Below are 23,689 nucleotides of genomic sequence, written 5' to 3'. Positions count from 1 at the left end.
TTCTCATCACACTCCTCAAAGTAACAGATGACCTTTTACTGACGGCCGATGCTGGAAACAGCTCCACTTTAATCCTCTGCTCCTGCTGCTCCATGTAATACTGGACTGTCAAACAGAAAGTCAGTCAGTCAGTCAGTAGGACTCTTGCGAGGTGGGGGGGGGGTTGTCCCGTCCCTGTTCGTTGAGCCAACCAGTTGAGTCAGTTTTTTCCAGCGTTGGCGGTCTTGTGCCAGCTGCTCTGTACCCTCCACAGCGACTCCCTGCTGTAGGAGGTCGCCCACAATGGAGTCAACCCATCGGGTGCGGGGGTTGCCTCGAGGTCAATTCCAGCCTGAGGCCTTAGGGTCCAACTGGAGAATGGTTCTTGTTGGGTGATTGGGGGGAAGGCGGAAGACATGAGCAAACCAGCGGGTACGACATTGTGCAGATACAAGATGCAAAGAGGGCAAGATGCTCGGGGCTGGTACGTAAAGCTCTTGACAGGCTCTACAACGTCATCACCCAGCTGCAGGGGAGGTGGATCCGGTCCGTCATGGACATGCATGAGTTTGGTTTTAGTCCAGCTCACTTGAAGGCCAAGCTTCTCTGCATCTCCTCTGTACATGCCCAGGGCGTCTCTCAGCTGGCTGTAGGATGTGCTGAGCAGGATGGTGGCATCAGCATATTCCAGGTCGGTCAGGTGGTAGTTACCGAGGGATACTCCAGGGACTTCCTCACAGACCCTGGACATCAGATGGTCAACGATGCCGTTAAAAGGTCAGGAGCGGCTGTGCAGCCCTGACAAACGCCATTGGAGATGGGAAACCAGTCGGAGTTCTGCCGTTGCTGCGGACACAGCTCTGTGTGTTGATGTAGAGCAGCTTGAGCGGGGCCGTGATCTTGGTTGGTGCTCCAAGGGTATGTCGGATGCTCCAGAGTGAAGCATGGCAGACGGTATCAAAAGCAGCCTTCAGATCAATGAACCTGATGTATAGATGGCGATCTTTGTGGAATTCATGACCTCCTCAATGAGCAGGCGAACGGCAGAGATGTGATCTGTAATGGAGCAGTTAGGCATGAAGCCAGCCTGCTGGAGACGGCAGCGACTTCTAATGGCTGGGAGAGAATGGGTGAGCAAGATCTTGGTGAAGAGCTTTCCGGGGATGGAGAGAAGTGTAATGCCTTTTTGGTTCCTGCAGACTAGCCTGTCACCCTAACGTTTCTAGAAGAGTAGGATGACTCCTCTGGTCCAGTCACTGGGAAGCCTGCTGTCTCCCACACATGGTTGAAGGTGTGGGTGAGCCACTCCACAATACTATCACCATCAGATTTTAGCATCTCAGTGGTTACTGCACAGATGCCAGGGGCTTTCATGTTAAGTTTTTTCAGAGCGGCTCCGACTTCCTTGGGTGTGCTGGGATCTGTACTGCTATTGCTATGTGGATGACACTTCTTCCTTTACAAAACAGTTAGGATGGTAATGTCAATCATCTTTTATCTTTTCTATCAGAGGTAAAAGATTTGAATGACCTCTCTTAAGACGGCTGAAGGAGAATCAATCATTATCAGAAATCATTTTATTTCTTCTCCCAAATCTGCTCCTATTTTTAAACTTCAGTTCCTGTCTTCAAACATCAGACCCACAGCCGTCAAACCTGGTGTGGCGTCTACAGTCAATTTATGACAGGCATTGTTGTACAATTATGTTATTCTCAGCTAAGAAATATCTAAGCTAAGATCAGATCTTTTCTCTTTGATTGATCCTGTGATGTCACCGATGCTTAAAAAACTTCACTACTGCTGTTCTTTGTATTCAGATTGAAATGAATTAGTCATTACGCACATCATCGCTGTTTTAAATGCAGCTGCTCGCTCTTCATCTGACGCTAAAGATGGGATCACATCGGGTTTGTTCTAGGCTCTCTTCATTGATCATTCAGTCACTTTCTGTATTGATACCAAAGTTTGACTAATTAATGAAGCACTTTGTGGCTCATTCCCTTTAATATTGGAGACATGCTAGCCCCTTACAGCCTTTGACCCCCCAGGAGGGCTCTGCTGCTAACAAAGTCTGGACTCAGGACTGAAGGGGACCAGGTAATACTGTCAGGGCCCCTCAGGCCTGGAACTCATGGCCTGAGGTTCCAACAAAGGCAGCTCCAGTGACATCTTTTAAATCACTTCTCAAGTCTTTCTTGTTTGTTAAGTTTTTTCAGATTGTAATTATTTTCTTTTTTCAATCCATCTACTTATTTGCATCCATGTAATCTATTTTTATACATTTCTATGACTTTCTAATCATATTTCCCTTAATATTTGAGGGAAGGGTTTTGATGTCTCTGTGCTATTGGTGAATTTTAATTTTAACTACTTAATATGTTGTTTTACCCTGAGATGCACTCCGTAGCTCTGTTCTGAAAAATACTGTATAAATAAAGCTCATTATCATTATTTTATTATTATTATTACTACTACTACTACTACTACTACTACTACTACTACTACTACTACTACTACTACTACTACTATTATAATTATAATTATAATATGCCTACTTGTTTTCTTTCATATCACAGTTGTTTTCCTTATTGTACTGCAGCCAGAAATTTGAATTTGTGATTTACTTGATAACAGTCTCCTTCTTTGAAGCCACAGAGATGCTCTTAGCATAAATTCTTCTTCTTCTTACTTTTTATTTCTTACTAATGCATAAAGAGTGTCTTTGAACATTAGAAAAATGTGTATTTTCCAGGCGAGAAAACCCGAAGGCAGTCACGTTTCAGTTGACGGGTCTTGTCTGTCACACAGAATGGACCGGCTGGAGGTGTCAAAGTTCACCTGTACAGTTGTCTGCGTCTTAGTGGGCTGGGTCCTGACTGCTGGTATTTATAGGTGGTTTAATGATGGGCGGGGGCCCGGCCTTCTTCACTGTGGGTAGTGACCTTTACAGGGCCTGGCAGTTCTTGATCAACGTGCTGAGAGACTCCAGTGTACAGTACTACAGTAAAGGAGTCACAGCCCTGGAGCTGCTCCCCCTACTGGTGAACAAAGAGCTGTTCACCACCTGAAAAAAGGAAGGTGAAAATGTGTTCTTCTCGTATGCATACGTCTCATATGCATATTTCGCTGCCCTCCTGTGGATGTATTGATGCTGATACAGGAAACACACGGAAGTGTGTGTAGGCACGGATAAATACACCGACAGAGTCGTGTGTGTAACTAATGACTGTTACACTGAACACTGAATATAAGACACTGTTCTCAAACATCATGAGACCTTTACAACTTTTAGTTTTTACAATGAACCACAATGTTTAGTGTGCGTTTTAAATTTAATGTGGAGGTAGATGAGATGAATGGATGTTCCCACAGGTGAATTCTGTGTGCAGACAAAGATTCAGGAGACTCCAGTTTTTAGTCTGGGTTTATTGTCCATCTGTAAAACCTTTTTAATATTTATCCATTTAGTAATTCTGGTCAGACTTTGACACCTACACTAGTGTGTGTGTGTGTGTGTGTGTGTGTGTGTGTGTGTGTGTGTGTGTGTGCGTGCGTGCGTGCGTGTGTGTGTGTGTGTGTGAGCATGATAAATCATGTATCTCTAAATGTTAAATCAAATGTAATGTATGGGTCCATATTCAGCAGCATCCAGCAGTGTGTTTAGAATGACACATTTCCTGACTCCACCCGACCTGGCGTCCGTCTGTCTGTCCTCAGACTGTCCCCTCTCTCGTCATGTGACCGCTGGATTAACAATCCTCGTAGATTATAAACGTAATAAAATTGAAAACAAAGTTTTAATGTTGATTTAAATGCTGACAATTTTTAACAGACATTCATTTCAGTTGATCGACCGTCCAGGTTAAACTTAAATTTACGATCACACAAACGATTCTGAGAAATTTTCCAAACCACACCGAAAGATTTTTTCTTATTAATTGAAAAATATCGGAAGTTGAAGCTCAAAATGAAACACTAACGCAAAAGGTTCCAGTTTACGCACAGGAATAATATGAAAAAATGGATAAGTGGTTGGAATAAACTTCAGTGCGTCAAAAATAACCCACATTAAGATAGAACCTTATGAATAAATTGTTTCATTGACATAAAGTTATTGGGAAACTGAAATGTCTTTAGAATAAGTTATTTGACCGATAAAAAAAAGAAATAATAATAAACACAGAGTCGTCTGCATCACGGACTGCTATTATTCCGTTCCACTTTGCGACACCTCGCACGTTTTGGAGCCATTAGGTCTGTAATGATTTACTTCCAACATCAAACGGCGGAGAACAATGAGGGTCTGTCTGCTGTCTCTGCCTGTGCGTCTTTAATTCTCCATAACAAAAGTACAAAGGCCGAGACGGAGACCAAAGGCTTTATACCTTAACACCTTTAACACCTCTGCGGGCCGCGGCGCCGCGCCGCGCCGCGCCGGGCCGACGCGCACCCACGGCCCCGTCTGGAGCACCTGATAGGGCGGAGGAGGGAGAGGAGCGGCCCCGGAGTCAGAACGCACGGGAGGAGAGGAAGGACGGCGGTGGCACAGAAAGTGTGTGTGTGTATGTGTGTGTGTGTGTGTGTGTGTGTGTGTGTGAGCGTAACAAAAAACAAGTTTAAAAAAAATTATTAAACTGCATGTTCACCAAAGAAAAGCGGCAGAAGAAGAAGAAGAATATTCGATCTACAATCAAGGAAAGGAAGTTTTTTTTCTCCACAAATTCTCCACGTCAAACACACAAACAGATGCGTAAGTAAATGTGGGTTCTCCTCGGGTCCAAACGGGGCTCCTCACGCCGGGTCAGCATGTTTCTGTTCACTACAGACAACGCTTTAAGAGATTACACTAATTCCATTTTGAAAGCCGGTAACTAATATTGTAATGGCGACACGTTTTATGGTTGATCCACGCGTGGTGTTGACACAGGATTTACCTCGTTGCTTCAGTTACTGCGTCTCAAATAATATTCAGGTGGAAACAAGTTTATTTTTTTATTTTGTTGTTATTTTCACCCAAACACGGAATACAGTGACTTCTATCCAGTTGAATATTTAATTGAAACAAATCTAGAACTGTTTAGTGTCGTGTTTGATCGGCTGCATAAGAATAAATTCAATTCGCCTGACAAAGAGTTAGTCAATGTAACTTCATCCTTAATCTAGATTATCTCAATGATGCCTGGGACGAGAGAGATTAAACAGTTTTGGCTCCTATGAACAAGATGATATCACATGACAGGAAAAATCCTGTCGACACTAATCACGGATATAATTATCGACTCTTTATTGGAATAGATCGATGAAGCAGGTTTTACAGCTGCTGACGCGTCATTTACTGGAACATGTCTGACTTTTTCTAAATCAAGTTGCAAAAAGTTCATCAAAGGTGAGACAGACGCGTGTGTGTGTGTTTGTGTGTGTGTGTGTTCACGGACATGTCTCCTCTCCCACGCCTGTCTCCGTGTCAGTGTCGGGCCCCAGCAGGACTCCGGTGGGGGCCCCCGCCGCCGTCACGCCCGCGCCCCTCGGGAAGGAGCGCGCGGAGCCGTGCGCGCGCAGCGCTCTCCTGGAGCAGAACCGGCGGCACCGGACGGCGTTCACGCGCGAGCAGCTGTCCCGGTTGGAGCAGGAGTACCGGAAGGAGAGCTACGTGTCCAGACCCCGGCGCTGCGAGCTGGCCGCGGCGCTCAGCCTGCCGGAGACCACCATCAAGGTACGGCCGCAGGGGCGTCTGGAGGGCCGCAGGGCCCTCCTTCACCAGCGTTCACCACACTGCAGATGGAGGGGATTCAGCCGAACGGGGAGACGTTTTAACGGGCAGCAGCACAGAAGACATGGAACTAAACCGAGATAAAACATTCTAAATATCACCAAACTATTTAAAAACTAATAACGGGTTTTACAAACAACTAATCAGGACTGATCAAACGAATACTTTCTGTCCCCGCTGATCAATACAGTGAAGCCTCCCCTAGTCAGTGTCACAAATAGAATTACTGACTAAGATTTTAAAAAGACAAGATAATGAAAATAGGTTTTTTTAAAAATTTGACTAGATTTTCAAGAGATCATTTAATCAGTTCCTATGTCTCTTCCTCAGTGTGTGTGTGTTTGTGTGTGTGTGTGTTTGTGTGTGTGTGTGTGTGTGTGTGTGTGTCTTTCAATGATCCAGGTTTCATCATATATTTTGGTGTCTTCAGACACTATAGTTTCAAATGAAGTCAGCGGACTAAAAGTTTTGAAACAGACAATAAATATCAACTGTTTCCCTTTTCCCCCAGAATCAGTATTATAATGTAACTTTATGACCATCCCTTTAAAAATATAATAATTTGGTTCAAATCTTCCTTTTCTAAAGACACCCATCTCATCACGCAGCTCACTCAAGGAAACAGAAGCGTGTTTGTTAGCTTGACTCATCTACCTACTACTTACTGACACCATGACTGTTAACTCTTCCTCCTGACACCCAGAGCCACAGTCTTCATCAGTGTTCCCGTCTGTAGTTATATGACATCTGCAGTGAGACCTGCATCACCACTGCTGCAGTGGGAGCACAGCTGTGTAGTCGATGACTGGAATCATGATGTCCACACATTTTCAACATGCGTGGTTTTTATTTTTCATCTTATTGTAATGTCTTGTGAAGCTTTAGATGTTCTCCCTATCTGTCTCAAACCCAGCATTTTATTAATCCTTGAGTTAAAGATCGTGGCGTGTGATCCGTCCTCTCACTTTGCACTCGTTAGGAAGCAGAACAACACAAAATGACCCGTAACACAACAATTTTGTACCAACGAAATAAAGAAAACATGTTCATGAGTGAGCTGTGGATGTGTTGGTGGACACATTTAGTCTCCAGTCTTTATGCTAAGCTAATCTGCTACATCAAGCTATTACATGGTTCAAGGGGTAGGTAGCCTATGTGTTGTAAATTCTTAAAGCCTTTATGCTGAGCTCATTAGCATTCAGCTCCAGCGCTGAGCCGGCCCCAGGGACTCCACAATGCTACCGATTACCACCTCTGGGCTAAACACAACCAAATCACATTCAAGTCAACCAAGTCCCAGTTCATGTCACATGAAATCCATTCCAGATTTCTACTTGGGAAACATCAGAGTGACATGAAGAAACCATATCTAATAGTCTGTGAACACTTCTAATGCCCAATGCAAAGTAGACGTCTAACCAGGTCAAAGAGCAGGTCTACCCCAAGACTATGATGTGTCTGATCGCTCTTCAATCAGGTAGCAATCATGTGATCAACTGACCCAAGGGATCAGGGTAAAAACCGATCCTCCAGCTGCTCCTTTCCTTACAACAAATAGAATGTCTTATTTATTGCAACTGAAATTACGTTTGTGCTTCTGCACAGAGATTAAAGCTGTGACAAAGCACTGATAGAGATGATAGACTTTCTGTTGGCTTACCTCAATGGTTTACAGCCACAACAAAGACACAGACAAAAAAAAATCAAAAATTTTCAGGTCAAAAGAAGACGTGAACAATCTGACATAGCTCCTCACCCATCTGCCATGAGGTTTTCATCATCTCCCCTCTTTCTTTTCTTTTCATTCAGAGTGATAGATTGAGTAGTGACAGCTTTAGCAGTGTCTGCATTTGACATAGAGGCCCACTGGCCCAGTGTAGCAGCTTTAATGTGCAGTAAAAGCCTCCACATTTCTACCAACCACTGGAGGGTCTTTTATGAAAGAGCAGGAATCCGAGGCAAAGTCTCGTAAACGCTGCCACCTGACATTTTAGAAGCACAGCCTTCTGGAAGATTCTATAAGCTGGTAAAATAATTTAAGACGGGACGGAAACATGGCCAACTCGTCCCCGTGAGCTTTGAGTTTCTGCCGCCACACAAAAGCAGGGGTTAAGTGAAGAAAACAAAATAATCTGGTTTGTTTAAACTGATCTCGACTATCTGTGGTTTTGGACAGCATGCTGGCGTCTGCAGGCTAACGAGGCGTGGCATTTATTTTAGAACTAAAACATCAACGGCGAAGATGAGAAAAGACAAGATGTAGGAAGGAGCAGTGACGTGCGGTCAGGGGAGGCAGGTGAGATACGGCCTCACCTGCCATCATGAAAGAACAACAATTAAAAATAGAAGAAATAAATTAAATGGTTATATTTATCCAGTGATGCGTATTATAAAGTTGTTTTCTATTTAATGTCACCAATTTTAGGTTATATTTACTCCAAATAGCTGAATTTTTACATTTACTGCTGAAATACTGATCAGAGATCTGTGGTGAGACACCAGCTAGCCTCACCATGGATTGATCAATGGATTGATCATGGATTGATCAATGACTCAACTAGCTGTGCTGGTAGCTAAACAGCGAGATGGTAATATGTTGCTATTAAAATGTTCAAACATGTTTGCTCTATGAAGTAAATTTGTATTATTTAGATAATGTATATAATGTACAGTGTTTTTTGTCAACAACTTTTTGTGTGTAACGTCTTTCTGGAGTTGAGCGGTCCTGAGACCGCTGGGAAAAGACACGAAGTGAGGCACGATGTTCTCCTGCCTCATGGTAGGGGGCGCTGGTGATCCCAGGGATTCGGCTGAGGATTCCTCTTCCTGGGCCGTAGAAGAAGTGACAGTAAACTACAGCCTTCATTTGTTTTCCTCTCCTCTTGCCTTACTATAAAAATGGAGGATTACACATCTCAACTCAGATGTTTTCTCTGCTTTAGTTCTGAAGGAGCGGCGCATGGACTTCATTTATAAGTAAACGTAACATATAAACATGTAGGAAACAACATAACAACATTTTTTCAATCAAATTTGCTAATTAGGTGTTACAGTTTGTACGTGTAAATAATTCTGCTATGAGACTTGAAAAATAACCCACTCACTGTTGCTTATTAAACTGTGAATAAGCGACGCTGTGGGTTCATGTTTGTGAATCTGATTATGATGAAATCAGTGCCTCACCAGCCATGAACCTCACCACACGTCACTGGGAAGGAGGATAGTTATGATAGATCAAGATTAGATAATATACCTTTATACTACGTTTTAAATGTGACTGGAATGTAAAGTCAACAAATCTTTTGCAATAAACTATGACCCAAAACGACTGGAGATACTTTGCTAACTACCACAGAGGCAGTGGACGCTCTGTTGCTGCATTTCCTGATCTTGTTCCTGATCTTGTTCCTGATCTTGTTCCTGATCTTTTTCCTGATCTTGTTCCTGATCTTTTTCCTTCCTATCTCCAGGTGTGGTTCCAGAACCGGAGGATGAAGGACAAACGGCAGAGACACTCCCTGCCGTGGCCCCATCCTCTCCTCAATCCCGCCGGGACACTTCTGATGGGCCGCGCCTCTCTATCGTCCACTCTACCATACCCCTTCATCCTGCCCCACATCTCACACCTGCCCCTCCACCACCACCACCACTACTCCCTGACTCTCTCCTCACCTGCATCCTCAGCTCAGAGTCGCTACAGCGCCCCCTTGAGAAGCATCGACGCACTCCGCCTCTCCCAGTATCACAGCAGACTGGGAGGACTGCCTCCAACCGCGGCCACCTTGCCCCCCTCCACCGGCATCGTGCAGCATCCTGCCTCGTGTCCCTGCCCCCTCTGCCTGCACTGGGGACCAGAACAGCTGCTCAAAGCCAGAGGGGAGCCCCTGGGATTAAACCAGGCACACAGTCTCAAAGCCAACATCCAGCCTCCTGTTCAGGAGCAGAGCGAGGAGGTGGTGTAGAACCACAACTCAACTCAAGGGCCTCAGACATTCAGATGAGGGCTGTCATGTAGCAGCACTCTCTGAGACTTTCATTAATCCTGACTGCATAGTGGATCTCGCCAAGTCGTAACAGAAACACACGTGAGTTTCTGCAGACACTTTAACAACAGCCGAGACTCATAAACCTTCTAAACAGGACTGGGAAACATGCGGCGTATAGGTCTCCTCTAACAACACGAATCACTTCATACCGCTGTTTTACTGCAAACATGTTATTGGGTGACAACATTCAGCAGGATCTTGATAGGCTTTACGGTTGATTCAACAAACACACCAGGTCAGAGTGATGTTCTGATTGCTTGTTCATCTCTTGCCCCATTATCAAATCACTAATGAACACCATCCCAAGGTACGGAACTCCTCTGCTGGGGGCAGGAACGCAGCTCCAGTCCAGAAGGACCGATAAATACAGGCAGACCTCAGCTTACGTCGTTTTGAGGTACATTGGTCTCGGTTTAAAAAAAAAAAAAAGTTAAAAATAAAAATCAAGTTTACGTCATTTTAATTACCTCTATGTCGGTCGATCAAAAGTATTGGATTGTAAAATTATTAGTAAATCATTAAAAGTACATAATATCATGTTAGTGTACAATAAATAAGAATAAAAACACATTATTAAATTAAGAGCCTGTAGCAACCCCCGTGACCCACAAAGTAACATGTTGTACCTAAACCAAATGAAGGGTAGGCACTATGTGTCGAAGCAGCTGCTAAGTCGTTACTGGTAACACGGCTGGTATTGACAGGCTGGTGTTGACGGGCTGGTGTTGACAGGCTGGTGTTGACAGGCTGGTGTTGACAGGCTGGTGTTGACAGGCTGGTGTTGACGGGCTGGTGTTGACAGGCTGGTGTAATGCTATTAAGCACATCGAAGGAAACTTCTTATTTTGCATTTGATTAGGTTGTAATTTTATCTTTATAAGTTTCTCCTTACCAAGCAAACTCAGAAGGAAAGTGTCGGGACCTTGTGGTCACTGGGCTAGGGTTAGGATTAGGGTTAGGTTTAGTGTTGGGGTTAGGATTAGGGTTCAGGTGTGTGCTAGGTTTAGGGTGAGGTTTAGAGTTAAGATTAGGTTTAGGATTAGGGTTAGGTTCGGGGTCAGGTTTAGTGTTAGACATGATCTCATTTTACAAAACCATTGTGTAAGCCCACCACATGAGCACCTTTGTGAGCACCTTTGCATCTCATGCCCCTGTCCCTTGTTTACATTCCGTTGACCAATCAGCAGCAGGATAAGACTGTTAAATTCTCTCAGCTGCATTCTAAATATTTCATTGTGGGTCACACATAAATGTGGTGTAGATGGATGGAAGTGTAGATGTTTCCACTCTGCTGGCTCAGAGGTGAGGACAACAGTGACTGCCTATTATGGCTTTATATTTTTTATATGGACAGTGAGGTGCAATAAAATGGCAACAGTCCCACCTGAATAGGATGTGCAGAAGAAAGTCACAAATATCTGCTGATAACCTTGGTCAGTAAATCAGTTCGACCTGGTTGACTGAGAACCTACAGAGTTGGTCGGTAACAGAGCCCAGTCATACTTTACACAGCAGTGAACCAAGAGGAAGCCTGTAATCCATTATGTGTGGTGCTCAGAAGATGGCACTGGAGTGTTTGGTCCTTCATTGTGGGCCGGAACACATCAGAATGTGGCCCTGACCACCCCTGAGTGTGGTTAGAATGGTCGGATCACAAAAGACATCCTCAATTCAATCTAAACAGGCTCTAAGATTCCATTGTATTAAGTTACCGCTAATTTTTCCCCCCATAATTTTAATAGTTAAAAAGTTTGTTCTCCTTTTGTTGGTATTCCACACCAGCCCGGAGAAAAGTCGAGTCTAGTTTTTGTTAAGCGAGGCTTTGTCGGGGTGTGCTCAATAGAAGCACTCCTGTAGTAATTTATCGAAGAAAATAGAAAGAAATACTAATAACAGGATCAGATGACATTTAGATCTAGTTGCAGTAGGTGCTTTGTTTGAAATACCTATCAAATTTGTACTTCATTTAGTATGTTTTTATGTCAGAATGGTTTTACTGACGAAAATGCTGCTGAAAAATAAAAAAAAATTAATGGAGTGACTTTTAATGTCTCCCTGAAGATAGTAGAGGTTTGTAATTATAGCGTTTGTAGTGATTGCAAAAGTCCAATAACAATAACAGGCAGAAGCATTAATGTTACTTTTCTGATCGCAGATAGAAAATTCAGTCAGGGAGGAGTTAATCCCAACAAATAAAATTTAAATGCACACACGGAGAGTGATAGGAGGGTTCAGATTCACCATCTCTAGTTAGATAACACCTGGATGTGTCAATAGCCTTCTGTCAATAAAGCCTCTACAACAACTTCTGTGTTTTACATGGACCAGTATAGACTACATGTATGTATATATATGTATGTGTGTGTATATACAGTATATATTATGTATGTTTGTATACACACACACACACACATCTCCCCACCTATATATTTGAATAAGCTCACTTTCACCAACTCCACCCACTACCTGTCAATCAAGCGCCAAACCAATAATCACGGAGCATTCGCCAGAAGGAATCACGTGAACAATGTGGCGTAAGGCATCTGCTATGACAGGAGAAGAAATAACTGTACATGGACTTCCCAGTTAAATTAAGTTTAGAGAGTCATTCTTCTACCAATATATTCACTATCTCTCCTCTGGACATGTCCAAACCATCTCAGTCTGGCCTCTCTGACTTTATCTCCAAAACCTCTAACATGTGCTAATAAATGTAAATATAGTAAGACTGTAATTCATGTTGGTGGTAATGACACCCGGTTACGCCAATCAGTCATTAACATTGAGTCGGTGTGCAGCTTCGCTAAATCAATGTCGGACTCCGTATTGTTGTCTGGTCCCCTTCCTAATCTGACCAGTGATGACGTGTTTAGCGGCTTCACTCAACCGCTAGCTGTCTAGGTGGTGTGCTGCTAATGACATACAGTTTGTAGATACATTGGTACCTCTACTTACGAATGTCTCTTCATACGAAATTTTCTACTTACAAAACGCCTCAACAGGAAAATATTGCCTCTAGTTACGAAAGAAATTTCGAGTTACGAAAGGTAAAAATACAGTATGGGCTGATACTCGCAGCTCCTACAGGTTCCTGAACACAAAATTCTTACAGCTGCTCTGCCATTGGCTATTACCTAGCATCCTCCTGGCATCCCATTGGCTGAGAGGAACCTCTGTGTGTAGCTAGATAGGTGTCTATGCAGCGTCCTCCTCATTCACCCCTCGACCCGTGAGGTGTTCTGATAGTTTTACGTAAATATATTAACTTTTAGAGTATTCACTATGGACCCCAAGAAAGAGACGGAGAAAAGAGGAAAAGAAAAGACGAAGAAAAGAGTTTTTTTGTCCGTACAAACAGAGATAATAGAAAAGCATGAAAAAGGGATGCGTTTGGTTGATCTCACCAAAGAATATGGCCGTAATGCATCTACAATCCCTCTCCAAGGAACCATCACCTTATCGTGGTGGAGAGGTTTGTGTGCCCTAAGGATCCTGGGAGCTATGTTGTCTGGAGTCTTGTACTCCTGGTAGGGTCACCCAAGACAAACAGGTCTCAGGTGAAGGGCAAGACAAAGAATGGTTCAGAAGATCCCATGAAAAACGGAAAAGGGAAAAACGTGACCCTGCCCGGAGGAAGCCCGGGGCCCACCTCTGGAGCCAGGCCTGCCACGGGGCCTGGCCGGGCTCAGCCCGAAAAGGCAAGGTGGATTCTTCCCACGCCTGTGGACCCACCACCCGCAGGGCAGACCGATGGGGTCGGGTGCGCTGCCATATGGGTGGCAGTGACGACAGGGGGTCACGACGGACCAGACCCGGGCGGCAGAAGTTAGCTTTGGGGACGTGGAATGTCACCTCACTGGCGGGGAAGGAGCCGGAACTTGTGTTGGAGGTGGAGCACTACCAGTTGGATCTGGTGGGGCTTACCTCCACGCATACCCTCTGTTCTGGATCCAAACTCCTGGATAAGGGTTGGACCTTGTTTTACTCTGGAGTTGCGTCAGGCGTGAGGCGCAGGGCGAGTGTGGGGATACTCACAAGCCCCCGGCTGAGCACAGCTGTATTGGAGTTTACCCCGGTGGATGAGAGGGTCGCATCCCTACGCCTTAAGGCTGTGGGGGGGGGGGGGGGGGAGACTGACTGTTGTTTGTGCACATGCACCAAATATCAGTTCAAAGTATTCGGCCTTCTTTTGCCTTCTTGGGGTCCCTAAATGGGGTCCTTGAAGGGATCCCTGCAGGGGACTCCATTATTCTCCTGGGGGACTTCAACGCACACGTCGGCAATGATGGAGACACTTGGAGGGGCGTGATTGGGAGGAATGGCCTCCCTGATCTGAACCCGAGCGGTGTTATGTTGTTGGACTTCTGTGCTAGTCACGGATTGTTCATAACTAACACCATGTTCGAACACAAGGATGCTCATAAGTGTACCTGGTACCAGAGCACCCTGGGTCGGAGGTCAATGATTGATCTTTGGATCGTATCATCTGATCTTCGACCGTGTTTTGGACACTCGGGTGAAGATAGGGGCAGAGCTGTCAACTGATCACCACCTGGTGGTGAGTTGGGTCCGTTGGCGGAGGAAACCTTTGGATAGACCTGGTAAGCCCAAACGAGTAGTGCGGGTGAACTGGGAACGTCTGGAGGAGGACTTTGTCCGTGAAGCCTTCAATTCACACCTCCGAAGGAGCTTCTCGTGCATCCCTGTGGAGGCTGGGGGCGTTGAACCTGAATGGTCGATGTTCAAAACTTCCATTGCTGAAGCTGCAGCTGAGAGCTGTGGTCTCAAGGTCTTGGGTGCCTCAAGAGGCGGTAACCCTCGAACACCGGGGTGGACCCCGGTGGTCAGGGAAGCCGTCTGACTGAAGAAGGAGGCCTTCAGGGGCATGTTGTGCCTGGGGACTCCTGAAGCAGTTGCAGGGTACCGACGGGCCAAAAGGACTGCAGCCTCGGCTGTGATGGGGGCAAAACAGAGGGTGTGGGAGGAGTTTGGAGAGGCCATGGAGAAGGACTATCGGACGGCACCAAAGTTGTTCTGGAGGACTGTCCGACACCTCAGGAGTGGGAAACGGGGAACCATCCAAGCTGTATACAGCAAAGATGGGACACTGTTGACCTTGACAGAAGAGGTTATCGGTCGGTGGAAGGAACACTTTGAGGAACTCCTGAATCCAACTACCCCAACTGACCCATCCTCTGTTGCAGAGGCAGAGCTTGAGGATGATGGGGGATCAGAGTCAATCTCTCGGGGCGAAGTCACCGAGGTAGTTAAACAACTGCACGGTGGCAAAGCCCCGGGTATTGATGAGATTCGTCCGGAAATGCTGAAGGCTCTGGGTGTTGAGGGGCTGTCGTGGATGACACGCCTCTTTAACATTGCGTGGAAGTCTGGGACAGTGCCGAAAGAGTGGCAGACTGGGGTGGTGGTTCCTCTTTTTAAAAAGGGGGACCAGAGGGTGTGTGCCAACTACAGGGGCATCACACTCCTCAGCCTCCCTGGGAAAGTTTACTCCAAGGTGCTGGAAAGGAGGGTCCGGCCGATTGTCGAGCCTCAGATTGAGGAGGAACAATGTGGGTTCCGTCCTGGTCGTGGAACAACGGAGCAGCTTTTTACTCTCACAGGGATCCTAGAGGGGGCTTGAGAGTATTCCCATCCAGTCTACATGTGTTTTGTCTGGAGTACTGCGGGGGTATGGGGTGAGGGGGCCTCTCCTCAGGGCCATCCGATCCCTGTACGCCCAAAGTGAGAGCTGCGTTCGGGTTCTCGGCAGTAAGTCGAACTTGCTCCGAGTAGCTGTTGGCCTTCGCCAGGGCTGCACTTTATCACCAATTCTGTTTGTGATTTTCATGGACAGGATATCGAGGCGTAGTCGTGGTGAGGAGGCTTTACAGTTTGGTGGCCTGAGGATTGCATCACTGCTTTTTGAAGATGATGTGGTCCTGTTTGCGTCATCAGCCTGTGACCTGCAGTACTCACTGGTCCGGTCTGCAGCCGAGTGGGAAGCGGCGGGGATGACGATTAGCACCTCCAAATCTGAGGCCATGGTCCTCAGCAGGAAACCTGTGGAATGCCTACTCCAAGTGGGGAATGAGGTCCTTCCACGAGTGAAGGAGTTTAAGTATCTTGGGGTCCTGTTCACGAGTGAGGGAACAATGGAGCATGAGATTGGACGGAGAATTGGGGCAGCAGGAGCGGTATTGCAGTCGCTTTACCGCACTGTTGTCAGAAAGAGGGAGCTAAGCCGAGAGGCAAAGCTCTCCATCTACCGTTCAATCTTCGTTCCTACCCTCACCTATGGTCATGAGCGATGGGTCATGACCCAAAGAACGAGATCGCAGATACAAGCGGCTGAAATGGTCTTTCTCAGGCGGATAGCTGGTGTCTCCCTTAGAGATAAGGTGAGAAACACTGCTGTTCACGAGGGGCTCAGAGTAGTCGCTGCTCCTTCATGTGGAAAGGAGTCAGTGGAGGTGGTTTGGGCATCTGGTGCGGATGCCTCCGGGACGCCTCCCTAGGGAGGTGTTTCTGGCACGTCCAGCTGGGAGGAGACCTCGGGGCAGACCCAGGACCAGGTGGAGGGAGTATATCTCAACACTGGCCTGGGAACGCCTTGGGATCCCCCAGTCAGAGCTGGTGGATGTGGGGGCAAAGGGAAGTTTGGGGCTCCCTGTTGAAGCTGCTGCCCCCGCGACCCGACTACGGATAAGCGGTGGAAGATGGATGGATGGATGGATGGATGGATGGCATCTACAATCACCACGTTATTAAAACAAAAGGAAGTTTAAGGAGTTTAAGGCATCGCATGGACTCTGTGGAGACGCTTCTGGAGAGCAGGACCATGTCTAAAGTTAAGGCTATCATGAACAACACCAGCCCCCCCCCCCCTACACACCACCTTCTCCCAGCAGAGGAGCACCTTCAGCGGCAGACTGCTGTCACACAGCGCCTCCACAGAGAGGCTGAGGTCCTCCTTTGTGCCATCAGGGGGTTCAATGACTCTCTCAGGAGGAGCGGGGGGTTGAATGGAGGGGAGGAGATGGGATGTCAGCCTGTGCTGCAGTGTAGGGGGGCCAAGGTGTTGTGATGTTGTGATATTAGATAGTGATGCCTTACAATGTAAGAAGGGTGTACCTTACCCACCATGTGGGCCTCCTGCTATTTTCACTTTCACTTTTTATTTGTTATTTATGTTATACTGTTTATATTTTAGTTATAGTTTAGTATATAAGTCCTGTAATGCTGCATGTGTCTGTTAGTGTAGTGTATGTCTTGTGGTATGTCCTGTGATGTCAGTGTTTCTTTTTCTCCTGGTGTTTATCCAGTATTTATTCGTTGTGTAATGCCTGAGCAGTGGATATGTGCAATTTCCTCCGGGGTTAATAAAGTATATCTACGTATCTATCTATCTTTACGGTGATTTCAATATTCACATGGACGACAGTAATGCTAGCCTCAGTAGCACATTTATGTCATTACTAGACTCCATAGGCTTTAGTCAGTGTGTACAGGAATCTACTCACCAGTTTAAGCATACTCTGGATTTAGTCCTGATTATCGGATTGAAATTGAAGAGCTACTTGTCTTTCCACTGAATCTTCTCTTCTCTGACCACTGCCTGATAACTTTTGACATTCGGCTGTTGTGTAATTCCCTTCCCGCAAAAAAAGTTTATACTAGAAATCTATCAGATCATGCTACCTTAGATTTAATTGCTCCACTAAAAAATAAGACTATAAAACAGGGGATGCGAGCTCCCTGGTTTAATTCTCATACCCACCAATTAAAACAGCATTCCCTAAAAATGGCGTTCTACTGAACTAGGAGAACATCGCTCTGCATGGCAAGGTAGTTTACATAAATACAGGAAGGCACTTTGTTCTGCTAGAGCAGCCTATTATTCATCATTAATTTAGGACAATAGAAACAATCACAGATTCATGTTCAGTACTGTATCCAGACTGAGAAAGAACCACATGAGCTTAGTATTCCATCAGGTCTCCACAGCAAGGATTTTATGAATTTCTTCAATAATAAGATCGGGCTCATCAGAGACACAATTTTAATGGCTATCCAGAGAACACATATCTGACTCCTGAAACTTTTGGTTCTATGGATGTCTTCTCTCCAATACAGATCAGCCAACTGTAGTGTCCTCAGCTAAACCATCCTCCTGTCTGTTAGATCCAATTCAAACAAAACTCATCAAAGAAGCCTTACCTTTACTAAGCAACCACTTCTTTGTATAATTAACCGGTCATTATCAACTGGATATGTACCACGGTCCTTTAAAGTAGCTGTAATCAAGCCACTTCTCCAAAAACCTTACCTTGACCCTGCTGTTCTAAATAATTATCGACCCATCTCAAATATCCCGTTTTTATCTAAGATCTTGGAGAAAATAGTCGCTAATCAGTTTTGTGATTTCCTTAAATCCAACAGTTTATTTGAGAATTTCCAGTCAGGTTTCAGGGAACATCATAGTAGGGAAACAGCACTTGTCAAGGTTAGCAACGACCTTCTAACCGCTTCATACAGAGGACTTGTTTCTATACTGGTTCTCTTGGACCTTTGTGCGGCGTTTGACACAATTGACCACAATATTCTTCTGGCACGACTGGACCAAACAATTGGTATTAAGGGATCAGCACTGATGTGGTTTAAGTCCTATTTAACTGACCGTTCCCAGTTTGTTCACGTTAATAACAACTCCTCTCAGTCAACTACGGTTAGTTATGGAGTTCCTCAAGGCTCGGTTCTTGGTCCAATACTGTTTATCTTGTACATGCTTCCTCTGGGTAATTTGATAAGGAAACACTCCATCAACTTCCATTGTTATGCCGATGATACGCAATTATATCTCTCGATTAAACCTGACGAAGTCAGCCAGTTATGCAAATTACAGGCGTGTATCAAAGGGATTAAAGATTGGATGACCAATAACTTTTTACATCAAAATTCTGGTGAAACTGAGGTCGTTGTGCCCGGCCTACAAACTGTTAGGGATGTAGTGCCCAGTGATGTAATAACCTTGGATGGCATCACGTTTGAGGCCAAAACCACTGCGAGGAACCTAGGTGTCATCTTTGATCAGGATCTCTCGTTTAACACACACATTAAGCAGGTTTCTAGAACGGCCTTTTTCCATCTCCGAAACATTGCTAAAATCAGGCATATTTTAAAACGGAGTGATGCAGAGAAATTAATCCACGCTTTCATCACTTCCAGACTAGATTACTGTAACGCACTTTTTTCAGGCTGCCCCAAAAAGTCGCTGAAGACATTTCAACTAATTCAGAATGCTGCTGTCCGTGTTCTGAACAGGACCAGTGCCAGAGACCAGGTTCTGACCAGGGCCAGTGCCAGAGACCAGGTTCTGACCAGGACCAGTACCAGAGACCATGTTTCTCCTGTGCTGGCTTCTCTGCATTGGCTTCTTTTGATAGCTAGGATAGATTTTAAAATACTCTTCCACACGTACAAAGCCCTTCATGGCCAGGCACCGACCTATCTGAAGGAACTTTTAGTTCCATATAATCCATCTAGAGCATTACGCTCTCAACATACAGGCCTACTGGTGGTTCCTAGAATCTACAAAAGTAGGATGGATGCTAGAGACTTAAGCTATTAAGCCCCCCTGTTATGAAACCACCCCCCGACCTCAATTCAGGAGGCAGACACCGTCTCATTATTTAAGACTAGACTTAAAATGCTTCTTTTTCAAGAATGTTACAGTTAAGGAGGCTTAGGTTGCTAAGTTCTTTTTCTTATAGACCTACACTGCTGGAGACTCAACATCAAGAAACACTGAGCTCCTCTCTCGTTCTTTTCTCTGAAGCTCTCTGTTACTCCTCCTTCTCTCTGACCTCTCTCTCCTAGTCTCCAATCACACCTTTACTAACTCAACTTCTTCCCTGGAGTCTCTGTGCTCTATATCCTCACAGGTTTTCTCAGGTTCATCCACCCATCTGCTGTGGACCTGTTCCTCCCATCCCACCAGTACTGCCCCTCATCAATCCATCTGCTGGGGTCCTGTTGCCTTTCTTCCTCTTTGCTGCCATACAGTCATCCATGCAGCTGTAATTGTGTCAACTACGTGATGGGGGAACATGTATTGAAGGAAACCCAGGAGTCGGTGGAAACATCCTGATTTTCCCGTCCCTAATTCAGCACCTGCATCAAATCTATAACCATATTGACTCTGACTCTATCTGGCCTATCTGACATTCTCTCTCGGTCTCTCTTTCTCTTACAATGAAGATACATTGTCCTTATCTTCAATTTACTTCTTTTCCACCCAACCAGTCAAGGCGGATGGCCGCCCAAAAGAGTCTGGGTCCTGCCCAGAGTTTCTTCCTCAATGAGGGAGTTTTTCCCCATCGCTGTCTCTTATGCTCTGGAGGGTTCAGTTGGGTTTTTCTGTCTGTTAATGCACTCTGAAATGTCTGTTGCCATGATCAAGCGCTATATAAATAAAACTTGATTGATTGATTTATTGAATGATTTTAAATTCCATGATTAATTTTGGTAGAGCAAGAACAGACACAAAAGGTCTGCTGCTGAGAAATTGAGCGATGTAAAGAAGAATGTAATAACATTCATTCATTCATTGATCTTCCAACCCGCTTCATCCGAATGGCGGGTCATGGGGAGCAGGAGCCTATCCCAGCTGGTATAGGGCATGAGGCGGGGCAAACTCCGACACGACGCCAGTGCACCGTGGGATGAAATATCACCCAAGAGCAAAAGGAGAAGCGTTTGATCTGACATGTGTTACATTGGAAGAGCAAGCATAAACACATACAGGGTGATAAAACATACTATGACCACTACCTTGTAATGACTGAAGTTACCACAGAGATTTATTGTGAAAAGAGAAAGGAAATTCCCAAATGAAGGTTAACAAATGCTTACTGGGTGCCTTCCAAGAGATCAGTGCAAACAGATGTACAAAACCTCCATGTAATGCAAAATAATCCATTGTCAGCACACTTTGATCCAGTGTAAAAGGGCCTAGGCAGTAGACTGGAGAACAAGGACACAAAAAAACACATATATTAGAGACGATGAAGGGGCATGATCAGAATAATAAGAAACGAGTTACCAGTGATTCATACTGGAGACAAACCGTTTTCAATACTGAACTCTGCACACAAAAACTTTGAACAAAATAAACACTTCATCGTTCAGACAACCTTAATGAGTCCAAGGCAGGAACACCACCTGAATGGAACACTGTTTTATATTAGAACATAGGTGGTGCTTAGTAGATCCATTAGACATGACTTTCAGTATATTAGACTTGTCAGACAATCACCTGTGCTTGTCTGACGTCAGTGAAAGATGGTGTGCAGCGTGTTGTGTTGGCACACATGCCGTATGGAGCAATTGATATGGTGTTAAGACTTTTTACAAGACTTTTACTTGGGACCTCGGCCAAGTTTACAGTGGAAACAAGTCATTATAGTGCAAGGACAAGAACCCTTACAGATCCTTCTCATTGTCATAACCTCCATTTGTGTAATATGATGGAATGAATGGTCACAGGGACATTAACACATTTTATAGAAGGCAGAGTGGATTTGGTTTGGGTCAAATACGATGGTCACACATCAGGAAAGCACAGACCAACAAGGAAGTAGTGATCATTATAGTGTGTGTGTGTGTGTGTGTGTGTGTGTGTGTGTGTGTGTGTGTGTGTGTGTGTGTGTGTGTGTGTGTGTGTGTGTGTGTGTGTGTGTACACTGTATATACTGTATATGTATATACTGTATATGCGTATGTATGTATGTATATATGTAAGTGCAGTAATCCCTCGTAATCCATTCGTGCATCAGCACACGCGACTTCACCTCATCACAGATTTTTAGTAAGTAGTCACGTGATCACTGTATGTATGTATGAATGTTTGTATGTGTGAACTGATTTAGAAATAAAAGTCATTTACCAAGATGGATTCAATGGAAATTGGCTGAATGCTTTCAGATTTCAAGCTTTTGTTGGACTGGTGATGTGAAGGCAGGAAATGTGGATCAATTTCAATTCAGCCCCAGAGATTCATTTTCTTCCATTCCATTGATGGAGGAAAGTGACCAAAAATACCAATGTGCTGTCTTGTCTGCTCTTATCACATCCTCTGCTCTTACAGTTTCTACTTCCTCTGGGTTTTACTCTGGATTTTTTTTTTTTGCAAAAGCGAATGAGACTCTCATAGATAACTACATTACAAGTTTAATGTTCCTTCGTTACCTCTGTGTTTCAGAGATTTCTTTGATTGCTTATGTTAGTCTTTGAAACACAATATTATTTTTTTCCTGAAATCAAGAGTAATAGTTTATTCCTGTCTGTGACTATTTGTGAAAGCTGAAAAATGGGATGTTCATGCCTCATTTGCCACCTTCCAGGGGTATATTATTAAGAGTAAACTGGTAAAGATGGATAAAAAAAAAATACAAGCAGTAGTTGAAATGTCAACTTCAATCAATCAATCAACCAATCAATCAATCAATCAGTCAATCGATTGATCAATCAATCAATTAGTTAGTTTCATTTAAAATTCGTCAATACCACCAAACATTAGAACTAATTCAAAAATGAAAGCTACAGCGAAACAAGTACGCTAAAGGTGTAATGTTAATTAAAATTAAAAGTAGGTTTTCAACCTTGATCTAATCTGAACCTTGAGATTCTTTAAAATGTAGTTGTATTGTGTTCCAGAGGTAAGAGGCACGGTAAGCATCACTCTGAGGCCAAACCATTTCTTGTTATTTGAAGGACTAGGAGAGCTACTTCTAATAGGAAACTGGCCGACCAAAGACAAGTACATTAAAGTAATGAAGTCTGGAGATATGAATGCAAACAAATTCTAAAATATAATATACCTCTGATTTGTTCATTGACTTTAGGACAATAGCAGCTCCACCCATAAAGCTGACTTCTTCATCCAAGAGGAAGACATTCTGTTGCTGATGAGAGGTGAAGCATCGTCAAGCTTTTCCTACAAGTCCAGTTGGCTTTATTCAACACAGAGATCTACCATATGTCCTGACATTTACAACTATAAGAGCTTACAATAAATTCACAATACAGTGCGCCCTCGTTACCCATGGTTAATGAGTTCCAGGAACCACACGCGATTAATGAATTTCGCCATAGAGCGTCAAACTATTTATCTTATCTTATGATCTTAGCCAGTGGCTACTTTTCTTCTGATCTCCAGGAGCCAAACATGGTTTAATGTAATACAGAGTTCATAAGAGCGCGACACTCCAGAGCTGAACCGGCAACATTCTCTACAACATAATTTTGTTTTCTTGATTTTTTTAATTAAAGTTGAGGAATGAAATATACTTTAAACTTCATGTACAGCCAATAAAAGAAGTGTTCCTCACTATGTTTTGTGAGAAATTTTTATTTTGATATACATTTATTTCATATTCATGGAAATAATTTGACACCTGCTTTAAATACACATACATACATACATACACACACAGCAGCGGGCGTCAGGAAGTACTACCAATACAACAACAAATGCTCAAATACACACTAGATAACTACATTTAAAGAGTTTCAGAATAGCAGTGTGTAATGCTTATAATACTGTCTTCATGTGAGAGAGAGTCTCTGAGTGTTTTTAGAATGATGAAGTCTTTTCTGAAATCTGTAAGTACACTTACGTTTTTTTATTCTATATTTATTTTTTCCAAAACAAATCTGTTTTCCTTCATACCCGTTTTAATAATCATGTTTGCATAAAGACAACATTGCTGCACGTTACTCATGAATACACAGTTGGTTTACAGTTTATTTATCAACAGAATAAAGATTGAAAGTTAAGCTTTTGTTTGCTGGTTTTGTCTTTCTTGTTTCATGGTCTAGTAGTTCATGGCCCCAA

The 23,689-nt window shown here is 44.2% G+C and overlaps 1 protein-coding gene across 1 annotated transcript; it reads left to right on the top strand.

Moving 5' to 3' along the window:
• Positions 1–743: 743 nt before the first annotated feature.
• Positions 744–9,711, top strand: eve1 (even-skipped-like1). The gene is made up of 3 exons (XM_068336480.1): positions 744–897; positions 5,448–5,692; positions 9,220–9,711. The coding sequence occupies exons 1-3, from the start codon at positions 744–746 to the stop codon at positions 9,709–9,711; spliced, it is 891 nt and encodes a 296-aa protein (XP_068192581.1).
• Positions 9,712–23,689: the final 13,978 nt, after the last annotated feature.

The sequence above is a fragment of the Antennarius striatus genome, chromosome 16 (genome assembly GCF_040054535.1).
Source record: "Antennarius striatus isolate MH-2024 chromosome 16, ASM4005453v1, whole genome shotgun sequence".
In the NCBI taxonomy this organism is placed as follows: Eukaryota; Metazoa; Chordata; class Actinopteri; order Lophiiformes; family Antennariidae; genus Antennarius; species Antennarius striatus.
The sequence above is the reverse complement of the archived record's forward strand: the minus strand, read 5'-3'. Positions and strand labels throughout refer to the sequence as shown.

Coding starts and splice junctions, on each gene's coding strand:
- eve1 (XM_068336480.1), top strand. CDS start 744: ATGCCGTTAAAAGGTCAGGAGCGGCTGTGCAGCCCTGACAAACGCCAT. Junction 898..5,447: donor TCTTGGTTGGTGCTCCAAGG/GTATGTCGGATG, acceptor TCTCCGTGTCAG/TGTCGGGCCCCAGCAGGACT. Junction 5,693..9,219: donor TGCCGGAGACCACCATCAAG/GTACGGCCGCAG, acceptor TCCTATCTCCAG/GTGTGGTTCCAGAACCGGAG.